Source organism: Podarcis bocagei, assembly GCF_964188305.1.
Source record: "Podarcis bocagei genome assembly, chromosome: 4".
In the NCBI taxonomy this organism is placed as follows: Eukaryota; Metazoa; Chordata; class Lepidosauria; order Squamata; family Lacertidae; genus Podarcis; species Podarcis bocagei.
The window spans coordinates 37,753,787-37,772,064 of NC_138128.1; the positions used below are offsets into that span (position 1 = coordinate 37,753,787).

Consider the following 18,278-nt stretch of genomic DNA (forward strand, 5'->3'; position numbering starts at 1 on the left):
TAACCATATAGTCAGCATTTACTTGACAAGTTAGTTTTATTGAAAGTGGCAGATCCCTCTCACTGCTCATTTGAAAAACTAAGACATTGTTGTTTTGAATACTAGAGACACTGTGAGAGCTTTACTGGTGATTTATTGTGAGTTAAATGCAAGGTACCTTTTATGAACAGCACAAAGTAGCAGCTTCACAGCTTCCTGTTTTCCTTTCTACATCATTCCCATATGTTTCGTAAGCAGTCCTGGAGGATAATGGTAAAGGAAAATGGATTCTTCATATTCCTGCCCATGTTCTCAACTCAGCTATCCATGAGCAAAACTGAGAATGCAGCAACTGCAGCTCTGAAGACACGGTTCTAGCATAAAGTATGAATACCAAGAAAAGAGCATTTCCATTACTTTCCCCCTAACATTACTTGCAAGGGTATGTAGAAAAGGCAATTCCATCTCCACCCCTGAACTCTATCAAAAGAATAGATCCATACCACTGTCAGTGACTAAATGGTTTTACACATTTAGGAAGTGACTCTTTTCAATATGACTACTGCCAATTTGTGTGACTACTCTAGACCTTCATTTCTTGAAGAGGAAGAACTAGTTGGAAGTCTGAAATACTTATGGTATTTATAGGCCACTTCTCAGCCAGAACCAGAGATAATAGCCATAAATAAATTGGGCAGAAGTACTGTTCAAGTCCACAATAGAATGAACAGTTCAGAAGAGACAGGATAAGTTTTAGAAACATCACCTAGAACTTCCTCCAGCTGTTGGCACCACACATGTATTTAAATTTAACTGAATTGCAGTCACATTTCAGAGAACAGCAAACTTCCATGAAGTTTGAAGACTTATATACCACAATCCTTTTACACTGTAGGTGTAGTTAAGCATTTAGCTTCTCTCCCTCTTTAGCAAGTTCATAATACTCTTGATAAACTATTTGAATTGGATATGAATGTATCCATGATACTGAGTGTTCACACTCAAAGATAATAAGTAGCAGCAAAAGGCCTTGATTGAGTAGGAACACATCTTTTCCAAGCTGTTGCTGGTGAAACGTGGGCTAAGTGCAGAATGCAAGCAGCAGTCAAATCTACCTCACAAAAGGAGCAAGTAGAAAGACAGGAGAAGGAGAAGGCAAGCTTCACCTGTCTCAGCAACTGTTAGGCCAATCTTCTTGTTCTAATAGTTGAGAAACTCTTAAACAAAAATCTTGTTGAGTAGCACCAGCATATGCCCACCTAACTGGGTAGTGATAATCCCTCCTTGCTGATGAACAATGTTCACACATACCTCTTGCCAAAGCAGGGAGCTACACAGTCTCACCTTTTCCCTTTTGGAATGTGTTTATCTGAATTTCCATTTTCCAGCAGTCAGGATTTTGCTTTGAAACAAGGTCTGACCTGAGAGAAATTGGGATATAATTAAAAACCTCCATGAAGTACACTGTAGAAATTACCCTCCTAGGGCTCTGCAAAGTAGTCCATGTTCATTTGTGTTGTAAATCCCATCCAGGGTGGTCATGAAACACACACAAAGGCTCTGAAATGTCTGGGAATCCATAGCACAATGTTAACATCCAACAGCAGATGGCGATGGATTCAATATGCAGTTCTTATGGAGCTGGGGTGGGAAAAGTCACCCTCCTTTCAATGAGTAACAAAGATGATGCCTCAGCGTGCTGAAGTCAGGTGGTTCCTGCTGTGTGAGAACCTGAGGGAGAGAGAACGAACAACGGATATGCTTCAGGCTTATTCATAGTAAATTCTTGCTGTCAGCCTCACACCAACTTTCTTCAAATTCAAGCATAAACAAGGAATAGCAACCGTGTCAAAAACTCATCTGTCCTAATTTAAAAGGCAGGTGGTGCGGATGTTTGCCCCAGGCCATGTACTAACAAATTAATTGGCCCAGAATAACTGTATTTTGAGGGTTAAGTTTTCATTGTACAGGCAACCCTCAATTTGCGTGGGGATTGTGTTCCAGGTCATGGCATGCGATGGTGGAGCATGCATAAGCCCGGCCCCTTTTCCAGTCACTTTCGGGTCGCTGTGTTGCACACATCAATTGGACACATGTAAATCAGTCGTTGCCTGTATTCTGTTTCTGTAGTTGTAACCTACCCTGGGACCTTATGGTGAAGGACAGTAGCAAAATACAGTTGTTAATAATAATAATAATTTAGATTTCATCATTCCACACAACCACCAATCAAAGGACCAGCATGCTAGACAGTTGCCTAGGGCAGAGTATGTTGTCCTAAGCAAACAGCTATATCTTGGGCCCAAACTAAGAACAGCAGCACTAGAGAAAGGTGTACAGGGGCAAGGTGTAGGATTGGCTTCTCTTACTCCTTCTAGCCCATATCCTCACGTTAACAACGCTCAGAACTTTTACCTTTGCACTCGCTCTACCATGTGTGCAATTAGTTTGTCAGAGATTCCTGGACAAGACTCCTCAGCTAAGCTAAAGGCATTCTCCAGTTCCTCCATGGCGCCCACGTTGCCTCCAGTGTGCTTGTGCTTGTCTTTGAGCTGCCAAGACATTAGAGGAAAGCAAAATGTTTGGAACAAGAGAAAGCTCTAAGTAGCAGCACAAAATCCTTAATGCCAATTTTCATAGGAGGCAAAAACATTTGCTGTATAAAGAAGTACAATAGGCATCTCTAGAATATGGGCCAGTTCCACAGCCCCTATGGCCGTAGTAGTACAGGGGTGGAGAACCTCTTTCATGCCAAGGGCTGAATTCTAACTTTGGAGGTTGCATTCCATAGGTGGGAGGGGCCTGAGGCAGAAATGGGAATAAACAGAAATAACCTCTCACACAAACAGCCTTTTCCCTATCGGAGCATAGGTCTGATTCCCCAAAACACATACAACCACCCATCACAGAAATCTTTTAGACAAGGCTAAGTGGACACACAAAGTTGCAACTTAGCTCCTGTAGGAGGGAAACTCAGAAAGGTGCCTAAGACAGTTTCGGTTAGCATGCTATTGCTGACGGCTGGTAATGGTGCCAAATTTAAACAGTACTTTGAACAAGCAGAATACAGAATTAATCAGCTGCAGCTACAGCAATGTTGCCTAGCTGTAAAAATTGCCTAAAGCTACAGTAAGTGACAAACTCAAGTGACACATAATGATTCGGAGCTGGACGAGGCTCACTGGAGCGGGCCACTGCTGTAATAACTAAGCACACTAGATATCAGGAAACTTGCACCCTGTTCCTAAAGCCATATATATGGAACTAAATCTCCCCAACAGCCTTGTGGCTGTTGGGGAGAGTATGCAATCAACCACCCAACACTATACTGCACCCAGATGCTTCACTCACTATGTGATGCCCAGTGTCCCTGGGAAGCTTGCAACTCCAGCTAAACAACACATTGCTTTCTTAATACATGCAGCTACATAATTGCTGACCCAATTTTACCAAATTTAGACCAGAAAGCCAGAGGACAACTCTATCCATTGTGGATATAGCAATGTGTCTATGTTTTGCAGTCGTGTCCTTCTTTAGAGTACTCTGGCCCTGTGTACATATTACTTCCTGTCTGATCCCTACTCACTGTACCATATATTGTTCTCTTATACCACCTAACATGTGTCTGGTTCAATAACTCTCCCCTTCATCAGCTGTGCAAATTAAGTGGCTTTGAGCTGTCCTCACAGATCCTGGCTCATAATCCAGGGATCAACCTCTTTTGCAGAGTTCAAGCTGCCTCCCACATCATAAGGATGCAGAACAGGGCAAAAGATTACCGGTAATTCTAATAATCACCATACAAGTGTGAAAGGTCTCATTTCTTACCATCACTTGGTTGTCAGCTCCTACTCATTATTCTAACCCAACATCCTCAGAGAAACACTTCATATGTTACAGATAATAATTGGGAAAAATTCAGACCCTGCCACCTCACCTCTCCGAAGACAGGACGTACAAGAGTAGAGAGACACTGAGACCGTGGTTGCCGTTTGATAGGCTCAGCAGGCTAATAGGAGGAGGGAGAAGAAGGATGCTGTTCAATATGACTCTGAACAGTTCTTTCAACCTGTCTATGAAAATGCTTTGCTTTGACAAGCAGCATTAATCTACCATCACCAGCAGGAACAGTAAAGAACAAAGTAGATATAGCATCCGTTAAGAATCTTCCAGTTTGTGCTGCTGCTCCTACATGGTCCCTAGGAGAAGCCTAAGGCAGATAAATGGCACAGGCAGGAGTAGCAACCTGTATGCAAAGCGTATGGCGTTACACCATTTTGCAGCAGCAACTAACAGCAGGATTACTATTCGTAGCAAACTTCCTTTATCAGGGATGGGGAACCTCCAGCCCATGGGCCAAATTTGGCCTGCTACATGTCCCGATGTGTCTTAACAATGCCATTTTCCTCAAACCATGCCCAGCTGCCCCATGCCTGACATCAGATGTGACTTCAGGTGTGGGGCAGGTAGAAGCACAGCTTGGGTGGGGAACTCAATCACACAGCCAATCTCTACAGAAAGCAGCTTTGCCAACCGTATTTCTTGCAATTTCCCTATGCTTGGCACTTGGCAGGTGGCAAAGCTTTGTGCATTACAGTTCCCAAGCACCTAGAAACCAGATGGTTACTGGGTGGTTAGGAAGCACTGTACAAGGGACTTGGATAGGTGGGAGGGACAACTCATCTGTCAATCGGGTGGGGACAGATAATGATCTGGTCCACCAGTCCACAAAAAGTATCCCAACCCTGACCTCCATTCTAGCTCCACTGCATTAAATGGAATCTTCCATGAGTGAACAAAAAAACAGAACAGAATAAGCAGACTCCAAAATCTAAAGCAAGATACGTTCTGCTCTGACAGTATCAGGGTTAATGGGCGAAACACTACAATTCCCGCACACTGGCTGTTCAGTCCCTCAGAGTGACCACTGCTGGCTCAGGGCTCTGCTCCCCAGTGGTAATGGACACCACACTGACCTTTTGGGACCCATGATGAGACATCCCTTTGTGCAGCTTATTCAAGGAATTGGGACGAATGGTTGGTGGGAAAGTCCAGATTGGCCCTTGATCTCTCTCATCTGCATCTCCATCACTAGAAACAAGAGGGGTGAAAGTGCATTTCAATCAAAGAACACTGGGTAGAGGAGTGCCAAGATTTGGAGGGCAGGGCTTCCCCAACAGCAGGCTTTTCCAGCTTAATCTTACTTAAACGCAAACTCAGTGTTTGCATTTTCCAACCATTATCAAGGGGCTAGAATGTACTTGGTACCAACAGATACCAAACTCATAGCCCAGAACTGGGTATTCATATATTCCATGTCACTATGCAATTATTTAAAGACTGGAAGCAGTAGCATGACAAATCGTACGTTGCTTTTTGTGCCCATCTGTACTTCTCAACAAGCTACATAAAATCTTACTGGTCCACCTTACAGGCTTTATTGGTACAAATACAAAATCTGTAGAAACTTAACTGAGCAATCAACCCTGATTATTTGGGTGTGGAGAAAGGAAGAAAGGAAAGATTTTCAAAGTAGGACAAATGTCTCAGAGGTTTAAAAAATATTAAGCAGGTTACAAATGTTTTTAAAATAAAATGGAAACATACATACATGTCAGAGTCATCTGAGCTTGAGTCCTCACCATGCCCCTCTGACTTCCAGCGTTTGTACCGGTCAATGAGCTCCATGAGAAATGATGTTTTCTTGGTGTAACGTGTGATAAACTTGTGCTTTAGCAATTCCTTTGCAGTGGGTCTCTGCACAAATACAAGAGATAAGGTGTTTTAGCTGGCAGGGACTAGACCATAAAGGTGGACAGCTACCACTGCCACTTTCCAAGGAGTCTTTTCAATTTGAACAGGACTAAGGGCTACTCTGCACATTCCTATGGGTGGGCTCATTTCCAAGGACAAGCATTTCAGAGCTCTGCTAGCTAGCAGCTGCCAGGTTTTCTGACCTGACACTCAGGCTCTGCTTATGAGAAGAGGCTGGAGCAACACTTACAAATCTGGGGTCCTTGTTAAGGCAGGCTTCCACAAATTCCTTAAAGGGCTTACTGTGGTGTCCCTCCAGCGTCGGGGGGTTATTCTTGGGAATCAGGAAGAGAACTCTCATAGGATGCAGGTCAGAGTTTGGAGGCTCTCCCTTTGCCAGTTCAATAGCAGTAATTCCAAGGGACCATATATCTGCCTGGAAGAAAAATGAGAACGATCTGTGAACACTCAGTGTTACCATGGCACAGAGAAGCCAACACTCACTGACTTGAGCTTTGATGCTGATTCACAGGAAAAGGGGACTCCTCCAGAGACTCAAATCATTCATTTGCCTCCCATAATTACCCGACTTCTGTATGTGAATGAGTGAGTGACAACTTGGTGTGCTTATCATGTGCTTATATGTGATACATATGTCTAAAAGTAAACGACATCTAAGGTAAAGTTATTTCTGGTTGACACAGATTTAGAAGTTCTTGAATAGGTGTGTCTGAGCAAAACATTTTTACTAAGCCTACGATTTACAAGATAATCCAGAAGGTCAGACTGCTGTAGGTTGGACAGCAATAAGACATGGAGATTAAACATGTATTTAAAATCTCTCTTTTTATCTTTTATTAAGCAGTCCTATAATTAAGCTAACTATCTCTTAGATTTGAAATCTTGTAAAGTGCAAGAAGTTTTTTGTGCTCTTCATTTTCTTATACAAAGGTGGCTGCCTTTACAGGGAGTGCAGTTAAGCTCTGATCACAACTTGTGAATAGCAAGCATTTAAATTATATAGGGAATTATGATAATACTAGTTGAAGCAAAACAGTTTCTTTGTTTCTTTGTCACTGTGTATTATATTGTTGTAACCTGTCCTGGGATCTTGTAGTGAAAGGCAGGTACGAAGTCTTAAAGAAATACATATTACTGACTGTTTTAATACAGCTTTAAACCTAATGGATTGCACCACAGTTCTGGGTATTTTTCACTGTCAAAGCAGGCTGCATTTCTAATCATGAATTGGACTTTTAGGATGGGATCCAACTAACACATTCTCTTAGCGCAAGGATTCCTGATTGCACGACAGCACTTTCCCCCCTCTCCTCCCCCCATGTGCACCAGTGCCCTCCCCAAATCTAATCCAGAAGGTTAGGAGAACCCATTGAACAGATTTCTTTAAAGTTGTGCAAATGTGTGCATAAACATACATTCACGCCTAGAAAGCACACCCTTCACTAGAAAACTGAAGGGGGCACTAAGTGGCCAATGATGTGTATAGCAAGACTCGGAAGCACATGCAAACTTTACCCACCTATATGACCTTTCTTTCTAACGTAGGCAGAACACAGGATAAGGCAATGTAACATGCATTCTAAATTATGAGCTAGGGTTCCAGTAGGCTTTCACCTGCTCCTCTCAGCTCACCTTGAAGTCATAGGCTGACTGCTTGATGACTTCAGGTGCCATCCAAAAAGGAGTCCCAACAAAGGTATTCCTCTTGATTTGGGTATCTGTTAGTTGGCCAGCCACACCAAAGTCAGCTAGTTTCACATCGCCTTGCTCTGAAAGTAGCACGTTAGCAGCTGTTCATAGAAAAAATAAGAATAAAGGCAGCTGAATCAAAGGGGAATACAATAAATTATCTTGCAGTAAGAAATGATGCCTTTCTGAAGCCCCGGTAAACATCTTTTGTGTTAATTCCTTATTTAGTACAGGGGAAGAGAGTAACTGTGCCTTAGCAACTGCACAAAGGAAGGCAGAACATCTTGAAAACGGGCTTGATCCTCCCTGCTACTGCTAAGCCCAATGCCTTATGGCTTTGCAAATAGGGTAGAAGGGTTATATTCTCACCCTGCATGAACTACCAAAGCTTGTTTAACCCCTACCTTGTTCTAAATTCTCCTGCCTTATGTCCCTTTTCTATATCTTAATGGTACAGCCGCTCCTCAAGAAGTCCACCCTTTATAGCCAAGCTACTGGAGAAAGTAGTGACAGAGCAGCTGCAGGCAGTCCTGGAGGATACCTACTATCTAGACCACAGGTGGGGAACCTGTAGCCCTCTGCATACAGAAGAGTAATTCCCACCATCTGTTCTGCACCTTTGATGTAGACCCTTCTCAGTCTGAGTTCAGGCCTGGCTACAGAACTAAATCTGCCTTAGTGGTCCCAATAGTTTTCAGACTATTCTGATAAGTGCACAAATTACTGCCAGAATTCATACTTCTTGATTTAAGGAGTGGTCACAGAAATGCAAATGGGGGGGGGGGATTCTAACATAGACACCTGAGATTGTCGGTGAAAGCAAGTATGTGTGGTTTCAATTGCCTCATAAGAGAACTGATGAGAAAAAACAAAGACATGTATTTTGCAAGCCTGACCTTTGATGTCTCTGTGGATTTTCCTCTCAGAGTGAAGATAGTCCAAACCCTTTAGAATTTCTCGGAGAATGGTGGCAATGTAGGTCTCCTCCAAAGGTCCAGGCTTGAGCTACAGGAGAAGTGTAGGAATGACGGTAAAGGAGTGAGGTACATTTAATACATTCAAACCGAAGTCCCTCAGTCTTCCATGCTTAACAAACTTTAACTTAGATGTCAGGAACAACCATTTGCATGTAGATCAGAGAAAAAGAGAGAAAAGAAGAATGCAGTTATGCACACATGAACTTGTACATGAACTAAAGCAGGATCAGAGAGCACCTCCAAGCTGGGCTCTGATTACTGATTAAGTATTGAGCTGTTCATTCATAACCACTTGGCACAAACGTATTTTGTTGAATGATATGGGGAGTCTACAGGGTGTGGCAGTTCTGAATGTGGATTTGAGATGGTACTTCATGCAACCAATGTGGAATTACTTTTAATTCTATGTTCCAGGCTGAATCTTGTTAAGGTATCTGAACTGAATGACAAAAAGGTACTCACTAGATCCAGTGCTGAGCCACCTCCCAAGTACTCCATGATTATCCAAAGCTTGGTGCCCTGTAAATTAGACAAGGTGTTGTGTGAAAGCAGTGACAGTCATTTCAATATTAAGGCCACCCTGGGTTTTGCCTTAAAAACAGCGGAAGAAACATGTCAGCCCTGTATTCCTCATTCAGTTCTCGCATGTCACAATGAGACCTGAAGTGCTCGGTAGCATCATGATCCACATATCTAGACATATCTAGTGATATTTTTTGTCATTCTCAGAGTTGAATTACATCAGAAGCTGCAGCTTTTGGTGGACTGTTCCATTTCAGCCTGTAGATTGTTGTGGTGAAAGGACATCTGTAAATCCTTTTCTTCTTAATAAATAATAATAATATAATACCCTGAGAAGAGTGGCAGGTCAGGGTGAATGGTTCTGGCTCAGCTTTCTCCATTACACTTGTTGTAAAAAGTTGAGTGGGAAAGAATTCAAATGTGACATGACTGCTATATTCTACCCTCCAGTATCAGAGAAAGTATGCCTCAGAACTGGTTGCTCAGGAACAGGAGAGTGCTATTACACTTGTGTCCTGCTTGCAGGGTTCCCATAAAAATCTGGCTGGCATTGCGAGAACAGAATGCTGGACTTGATGGGCCATTGGTCTGATCCAGCAGGACTCTTATGCAAGCATTGAGATTGCCCAATGTTGTAGTTTGCTTCTTTATCTTGCTAACAGCTGATTATCATGACACTCTGGCATCCTCATGACAACACTAATAAAGAGTCTGCAACTCATAAGCAGGGAAGGGGTTTTCTCTTTAATTCTTGGAGTTTGAATTTTACTTAGATTTGTTAAATTTTCCAAGTCACCAAATACATGCCAGTTGTAAGAATTTTTAGTTAAACATTTCAGATTGCACCAAGGAGAAAAGCCTCCAAAGATGAAGTTCTCTTATCATGCTCACTCCACACCCACTGCCACACTAATGTCCCAGCCACAAAACTCACTGAAAACACTTTATGGTGGGGGGGGGGGGAGAAATGGATTTAGTGGGTGAACTGAACCTATTTCCCTTGTTTAAGTACACAAATTGCAGACTTGTTTGCTAGTAGCTGTCCCACAAGCACTGTGATGCAGCTTGCCCTGGTAGCTTCTGTTACCTTCAAGTAGGAACCATAATAGCGGGTGATGTAGGGACTGTCACACTGACTGAGCACTGTTATCTCCTGCTGGATGTCTTCAATCTCATCCTCTGCCTCCTCTAGGTCAATTATCTTGATAGCTACCACTTCCTTGGTACGGTTGTCAATTCCTTTGTACACTTCCCCAAATGAGCCTTTACCGATCCTCTCCAGCTTTGTGAACAGTTCCTCTGGATCAACCCGAGAGTGCTGAGTCAGTAGGAATAAATGGGGTGGTGGGTGAAGAGAAGAAGAGAGAGATAGTCAAAAAAATAATCTGTAGCACTTTATGTTAACCTGCCCTGGGACTTTAGGGTTAAGGGTGGGTAATTCATAAACATAATCATCATAAATAGCAGGGATTTAATGATTCATCTGTTAGAGCCATTCTATCATCTAGCATAGGGCTCACTTCTCATTATAAAGGCAACGGGAGCTCAGCCCAAAAATGTGTGTATGATGTGGAGATAGATAAATCTGGCTCTTTCTGCCATACTAGGACAACTGAGGATCACCAAATAAAATAAAAGTTACTGTATAAACATTTAAGACAGTGAAAACAGATAACTTCCTCACACAATGCATTGTTAACTTATGGCATTCACTAACACAAGGCTTTGTGATCGCCACTAGCTCTGATGGCTTTAAAAGAGTAGATTAGTTAATGGAGGATAAAACTATGAACTAAAGTAATAGCTGGACAGAACCTTCATGTTCATAGGGCAATGTGTCTCCCAATGCCAGTTACTGGGAAGTGGGGACAACAGAATGTGGTTAGTCCCTTCAGCACTTGCTTGTGGGCTTCCTGAAAGCTGCTGCTTGACCACTTCTTGTATAGGATTCCAGGCTCGGTGGTCTGGTTGTTTAATCTGACTGAGCAGGGGTTTTCTTCATTCTTGAACTCATTCCATCATGAAAAAAGTCCTAGTGAGTTCATTAGAAGTTGCTCTTAGTAGACTTGCTTAGAACTGCTGCCCTAGTGTACCTGACAGGACAACACCAAAGCCATGCCTTTCCCAACATGACACAAGGGTTATTCATGATAGAAGTACCCTAAAGGCTTATCATCTGCACCTCTGTGTATGTGCAGCAAGTTGGTCCCATGTTCAGTATATCTCCAACCTGTCTGAATTCTGACTTAATGAGTGGAAAAAAAATATTTAGTAGGGATGTTAAGATTCTGGAAAAGCCCAAAAATTCAATAGCAAATTTGCAATTCCACCTATATCAGAATTGCACTGGAATATAATTAAGATCTGCTGAAATCTGATGGGTTTCCACTGTGGTACCAACAAGACTTTAGGAATTTAGTAGGCCTCACCCCCCACCACACACATATTGATATCATTCTTGCACGATGAACCTGAAGCTTCTGCAACCACTGAAATACGGTCAGCTTCCAGCATCTGAAATGTCCATGACAAGTACTGGAAACTAGACAGTCATTTAGATATGCAATCCAGCGCTATCAAACTATTACAGAGTGTGCCTGTCCATCTGTATCTAGTGCGTCAAAGGGATCCAAGAATGAATCATGAACCAGGAAGAGCCTGCTTCAAATACTGCCTAATCCACACACTCAGCTAGGTAACCTTAAACAAGCTAGTATCTCTCTGCAATGTGGAGATAACACTGAACCACATTACCATGGTTCCTGTTAGGGTTAGAAAACACTAAACAGAAGAGCTAAAAATAACTTAGCATTCATAACATCTAGAGGGGTAGCTGCGTTAGCCTGCTATAGCAAAAACAACACAAGTTCTGCACAACCTAAATGTCTCATAAATTTCTTATGGCATAAGTGTGGAAGTGATCTGATGAAGTGGACTCCAGCCCACAAAAGCTTATACCATCATAAATTTGTTAGGGTTACCTGATATGGGATGACAGCAGCAGAGATACCAGAAAGTTGGTGAGAGGATTTCATTTACAAAACATATACACAAAGCTGCCCCATCACAAAGGTAATGAGAGTGAGCCACAATCAATCTGAGAAGCCTCACCCCACAATGACAGTTAAGAAGGGTTGCTATTTCTCCAGGGTTTGCCTCAGACACCACAAGAATACTAGAAAAGTTGGGGAGAGGCTTTAATGTCATGCCCACCCCAGCACCTATCTTCTCTGCCCTATAACCAAGATAAGCTCTAGTAAACGGTGCTTAGGAGTACCTTTGATGGAAAAAAATAATGTAATTACACCAAAGATGAAAACTAGCTTATACCAGTGTACCTTTTTTTCAGTGCAGAATTGTTTTTTGAAGCACGGATTACAAGCTGTCCCTGTTAATGGATTTTCCACACTGTGTGTGTGTGTGTGTGTGTGTGTGTGTGTGTGTGTGTACATGTACATGCGCTGTTTAGGGAAGAAATAGTACACTCGCTTATAAATCTGTCATCGAAAAGGACCACACCTGTTTCAGTTCCCCTTCTTCCCAAGATTTCAATCTGAGGCAAAGGCAACAGCCTCTTATCTTTAGTAATTAAACTGATAAGATGCCATTAAGAAACCTTTGGACGGGGTACGAGAGATAAACAACCTCTCCTACTCAAGGACGGCAGTTACCCGCTCAAAGTATGAGCAGGCCTCATGCTTTGAGTTCAGCCCCACTCTAATAGGGTTCTCAGTCAACAGAACAGAAGAGGGCAACCAAACATCCTCCTGTCTCCATAGCAACACCCAAACAGCACAGGCCTCTGAAAGAATGCCTGCTGGCAATTTAGTGAAGTGAAATGTGAGCAACAGGGGGTAGGAGAGAGCTAGAGCACAAGAGACTGAGAGGAAATAAACCATACTTCCTCAACCTTCCAGTTATCTTGGACTACGACTGGTCAGGCTGGGATTGATGGCAGTTGTAGTACAAAACATCTGCAGAGCACCAGCTTGGGGAAGGCTGAAGTAAGCCAACATCTCATGAGCTAGAGAAAAGACGTCAGAGAAGGAATCCTAGGAAATTGTTATGATCTGTTATGAAAAACAACAGGCAAATAAAGACTCATCAAATAGGTCACTTATGAGGATGCAGCACGATGCAGCCAAGCCAACAAATTGGATGAATCACCCAAAGAATGTATCCTGATCACAGAATAATAGAAACAAGAACCTTGAAAAATTATGCCTTCAGTAGTGACTTCAATGGTCCTTCTTGCCTGTCTGTCAGGTCTTGACACTGCTCAGCTGCTTTCCCTCAAATATACTCCTTGGCTACTGACCTCTCATCGTTGCCACGTACAGTGGTACCTTGGTTTACGAACTTAATCCGTTCCAGAAGTCTGTTCTTAAACCAAAGTGTGCTTTCCCATAGCAGCAAGGGACTCAATTTACAAATGGAACACACTCAACAGGAAGCGAAACATCTTCTTATTCCAAGGCAAAGTTCACAAACCAAAACACCTACTTCCAGGTTTGCAGTGTTCTTAATCCAAGTTGTTCATAAACTAAGCTGTTCTTAAATCAAGATACCACTGTAACAAACATTGGACCCAGGTAGAACAATATGTTCCATTTTAAAAATGACCAAATGTGCTTCAAGAGAACAAGTCATTATGCAAATGTTTAGGAGCACAGAGTGCTGCCTTATACAGTCTCAAGGGCAATTCCTCTTTCCAAGCCTAGCCTCTCAGTCAGGCCCTTTAATCTCCATCAACTCTCTTTCTACTCTAGGTTTGGCTCATCTGCCTGCTTTTCCTGAGTTGGGTTACTGCTCCAAGCCCCTCCTCCCCACCCTCTTCTTTGCTGGGTTTGTTCTGTCACCTTTTGTCTCCAGGCCTTTCCACCACTCTTGCCTTCTATTCCTCTCTCCTCCTCTCTCTCAGCAGCTACAACCTTTCACTCCATTCACACCACTAACTCCTCCTAGATGCAGCTGAGCAGAAGGATCTTGGTACTGGCTCCATAATCCTGCTACAGTATCTGTGTTTGGCCTGCCCTCCACTCTGGTGCAGAGGAAGGCAGAATATGTTTCACCAGATCCTGAAGTTAGGTGATGTAATCATAGGGAGAAGTCAAGAAAAATCCTGTTCCCTTCCTTCAGCTTCAAAAGATTTCCAGGGCTACCAAGCCAGAAAGACCAGATATGCAATGGAAGCGAAGATTTTAAGAATACTAAGTGTGGTGCTTTATACTAAATTCTACACTTGGGCAAAATCAGCAAATTGTGCTGCTGCACCAAATAGCAAAAAAGAGGCAACATCTGAAAGTGGTACTGTTATTTTGTTTTTTACAAAACAGTATACAGTAATAACCTTAACATATCCTTTTGGCTACATGGAAAACTGTTCAGAAAATAAAATTCACAGTATCATTTGGAGGCATTGCCTTTCTATTGATTCATTGATTTGATATCAGTAAAACTGACAAATCATTCAACACTACAGTGACCTTAGATGCCTTCCCTTTAGTCAATTTCTCATATAGTATGGTAGCTTTTTCATGGGGAGTATGCTTTAGTTTAATTTAGGGTTCATCCACACTTCCGTTTGCCCTACGGCTTTCCTCTGGGAAAACCGGCATTTTAGCACTGAATTAGAACAAATGGCAATTGGGTTTTCTGTGGATTGCCATTTGTTCTGATTTAGTGCTAAATTGTGGGTTTTCCAGAAACAAATGGTAAAGGCAAAACCTCTTGCACCCATGCCTAAAAAGGAAGAGACAGGCAGAAATTACTTGGACCCATGCATTCTAGGCACTGATCAAGTGGGAGTGTAGACAAGCCCTAAGTTTATTCAAAAAGAGCCTCCAGTTCTCACTTACCTGGTTGGCAAATTCCCTCAGGTGGGCCATGGCTGAAGATCAGCACAACACCCATTCACCAATCTTCTTACACAGTAATTAAAAACGTGCTCTCTTCTACGGGTCACTTAAACTATTTAAAAAAACAAAAACAAAAATGCAACCAGTTATTATTGTAAAGCCCCTGTGAAATGACTCCACTGCACCATAAATGCCAAATAATAGTTTCCACAGGCAGCCCTACCCTCTTCGAGATAAAGAGACTTGGCCTACTTATATCATGGACAACACATTAGGTGCCACAGGTAACCTGGGCCCAGTTACTCCACTCCCCCGCTTTCTTCTCTTATTGCCTAGCCTACTTCACAGGGTTGTTGTGAGGATGAGGTGGGTAAGCCCATATCCAGGTTTCTCACCCTGAGCTCTTTGGAGGGAAGGTGGGATAAACACACCATCACCCTATTTTATGAACGCACACTTAACAGGTGGCCAAAACAGATTTTACAGTTTCTAGAGCAACTTAGCCACTGGGAGTAAAGCCCAAGCGAAGGAGTTTACTGCTCAGCGTGACCAAGCCCCTTAAGAGAGCAAAACCTAAACAGATTACACCAACCAATCCCTCTGGAGCACGAGAGGTCGTCCACCTCTATCTCCATGCAGAATAACTTTATAGCAAGCGCGACGCAGGCTGCAACTCCCAAGGCAACCCCTCCCCGTCTTCCCCGACCGTAAAAGGGGTGGGGTGCGGGGGGAGCCTCTTTCCTACGAATTTATGAATGGTCTTGCAAAGACACGAGAGCCGAATCCTGACTCAGTGGCTTGTGGGTTTGCAGGTCCGGCCCGGCCTTAAGGTGTGCGTCCAATAGAAGGTTCCCGGGGGGTGGGCAGGCTGCCCCCTCCCCTGCTGCCCCCGGGCACAGCAGCTCCACCCAACCTCCAGACACAACTGTCATGGCAACGGCTGCCGCCGCCAGCATTGCTCCGAGCAGCCCTGGCTCCCTCCCCGCAGAACAGCAGCCCCGCTCCGGTGTCCTCCGCGCCTCACCTGCGCCCCGGGGGTCCGTCCCGCCCTGCTGACCCATCGCGGCTCCGCGCGCAACCACCTCGGAATACTCAAATCGGTTACAGCAACTGCAGGAGAGGCAGGGAGGAGGGCGCCAACAGCCATGCGCAGGAATCTTCCCTCGCCGCCTCGGCTGCTGGGAGGGGTAGTTTTTGCAGCCCGGTCTCACAACGGAGCGGCTAAGCCAGGGACTGTCTTAACCAGCATGCACTCGGAGAAGGCGGGGCAAGCAGCCGGGAAAGCGAGGGCTTCCGGGAAAGGTAGTTTGTTCAGCTTTGCTGTGAACATTCCTACGGTCTGCGCGCTCCCGGTTCTTTTTCCTCCTGCCTTCTGCTCGCGGGGGTTGAATCATGCAGCTTTCGCCTAAAGCAAAATGTCACACGACGATCCCTTAGCCGAGGCTTTTTGCTTTGTGCGGTGATTCCCTTGGCTCCCTCAACTCCGTTACCTACTATGGATCAGCTGTGATCTACAGCATTTCGTCGATTCTGCCCCATTCGTCCTTACAAATGCTGACTTGCATCTCAAGCAAACATTTCTGACAGAGATCCTGGAAGTCCCTGACGGGCCTAGAATAGGGAAAAACCTGTTGTTTCCTTTGACAATCATAAGGCAGTTCATAACTGGTAGAACAGTTGCCTATGTTATCATATTGATTTGGCACGTGTTTTTAGTACTTATGTGTGTTTTAAAATTGCTTTTGTTCTAATAAGCAGTATGTAAATAAATTTTGTTATTTTTTTTTAAAAAAACACCTAACAGCTGTTTCGAGTCCTCACTTCCAAGATAAGAGCTAATTCTCCCACATAACTCTTGGGCAGAACTGCAGTTGATCCCTGGTCATCTGCATTAAAAAAGAAAAATGCTTTTGGCCCTTGTACCTCACTTTACTAACATGCCCAGGGCAGCTTCTCTCTTTATAAATGGCTTGGATGAAGGAATAGAGGGGATGCTTATCAGATTTGCAAATGAGACGAAGCTTGGAGAGGGAACATCTTTATCCCAGTCTGCATCTGTATTGGAACTGTTTTTATATATGGAATTGTGTATCACCTTAAAAGATAAAGCTTTTGCACATTAAATTTGGTTTAGATAAAACAAAGTGTAGGCAGGTTGGTATGCCTAGCTGGCTGGCAGCTTTAGCAGGTCTTGCTGGTCCCCAGTTTAAAGAAGGAAGTAGGGTAGGGTCAAGTCACATTGCTCAAGTGAAGGATGGAAAATGCATGACTCTTACATGAGTTATATGGGATAATCTTGTGGTCACTTTAAAGGCCTTTAAACTTACTTCTGCTTCAGTTTTACCAGTCTAGAATATACATGGAATAATCTATGAGCACTGTCCAATATCTTAAAAACTGCTTCTTATCTATTGGTTTACAGAAACATAAGTGAGGGTAACCTTGGTTAAACTGAGGTCTGGGTCTGATCAGTGAAAGGAAGGTGGGGTATAAATGCAAGAAAATAAATATGTGTTGTAGTTTTTATGTAGAATAATAGACTGTGCTATCTTACTCAGAGGAGTGTCATTTTTCATAGTTACCATGAGAGGGCACATGCTGTATTCACCATGTCTACTCAGAAATAACGCCTATTGAATTCAGGGTGACTTACTTCCAGACAATTGGGGTTACTTCTGCAGTCTAAGTCACATGTCTATTCAGAAGAAAGTCTCATTGAGTTCCATGGAGCTTATTCCCAGATAAGCAGACATAAGATTGCAGCCTCATTCGCTTTCAATCTGGTGAGCTGGGACTCATTGCTGGGTCACAACTAAACTCCAGTCGCATGACACCAACAGTAAAGGTAAAGGTACCCCTGACCGTTAGGTCCAGTCACGGACGACTCGGGGGGTTGCACGCTCATCTTGCTCTATAGTCCGAGGGAGCTGGCATTTGTCCACAGACAGCTTCTGGGTCCTGTGGCCAGCATGACTAAGCCACTTCTGGCGAACCAGAGCAGCGCACGGAAAAGCTGTTTACCTTCCCGCCAGAGCAGTACCTATTTATCTACTTGCACCTGACGTGCTTTCAGACTGCTAGGTGGGCAGGAGCTGGGACCAAACAACGGGAGCTCACCCTGTCACGGGGATTCGAACCACCGACCTTCTGATCGGCAAGCCCTAGACTCTGGTCCAAATATATAGTAAAAGCTTGAGTGAGTCCCCATATGTATGTTTGGGTTAAAGGAGTTTCCAGAGTGAAAAGATTGAAGACTTCTGGCCTGATATTATTATTAGTGGGATATTAAGCATATTTAGGGACGCGGGTGGCGCTGTGGGTCAAACCACAGAGCCTAGGACTTGCCAATCAGAAGGTCGGCGGTTCGAATCCCTGTGACGGGGTGAGCTCCCGTTGCTCGGTCCCTGCTCCTGCCAACCTAGCAGTTCGAAAGCACGTCAAAGTGCAAGTAGATAAATAGGTACTGCTCCAGCGGGAA

General features: G+C 43.6%; 1 protein-coding gene across 2 annotated transcripts; it reads right to left on the minus strand.

The window, feature by feature from the left end:
- Positions 1–17: 17 nt before the first annotated feature.
- STK25 (serine/threonine kinase 25) lies at positions 18–16,002 on the minus strand. Of its 2 annotated transcripts, XM_081192681.1 has the most exons (12): positions 15,825–16,002; positions 14,801–14,912; positions 10,030–10,260; positions 8,883–8,939; positions 8,340–8,448; positions 7,387–7,544; positions 5,984–6,169; positions 5,591–5,736; positions 4,956–5,070; positions 3,917–3,988; positions 2,395–2,531; positions 18–1,710 (listed from the first exon to the last, which is right to left on the minus strand). In XM_081192681.1, exons 2-12 carry the CDS (start codon positions 14,828–14,830, stop codon positions 1,671–1,673), a joined length of 1,281 nt encoding a protein of 426 aa, XP_081048807.1. In that variant the 5' UTR covers positions 14,831–14,912; positions 15,825–16,002; the 3' UTR covers positions 18–1,670. The 2 variants fall into 2 exon arrangements, with proteins under 2 accessions (XP_081048807.1, XP_081048808.1); XM_081192682.1 differs by lacking the exons at positions 14,801–14,912; positions 15,825–16,002 and adding an exon at positions 12,462–12,751.
- Positions 16,003–18,278: the final 2,276 nt, after the last annotated feature.

Bases quoted from the DNA above. Each gene is read 5' to 3' on its own strand.
- STK25 (XM_081192681.1), bottom strand. From the start codon at position 14,830: ATGGCCCACCTGAGGGAATTTGCCAACCAG. The intron at 7,545-8,339 runs GTCAGGCTTGCA...TTCTATGAACAG, and splicing joins AATCCACAGAGACATCAAAG to CTGCTAACGTGCTACTTTCA. The intron at 5,071-5,590 runs GTATGTATGTTT...TCTTGTTTCTAG, and splicing joins AGCTCAGATGACTCTGACAT to TGATGGAGATGCAGATGAGA.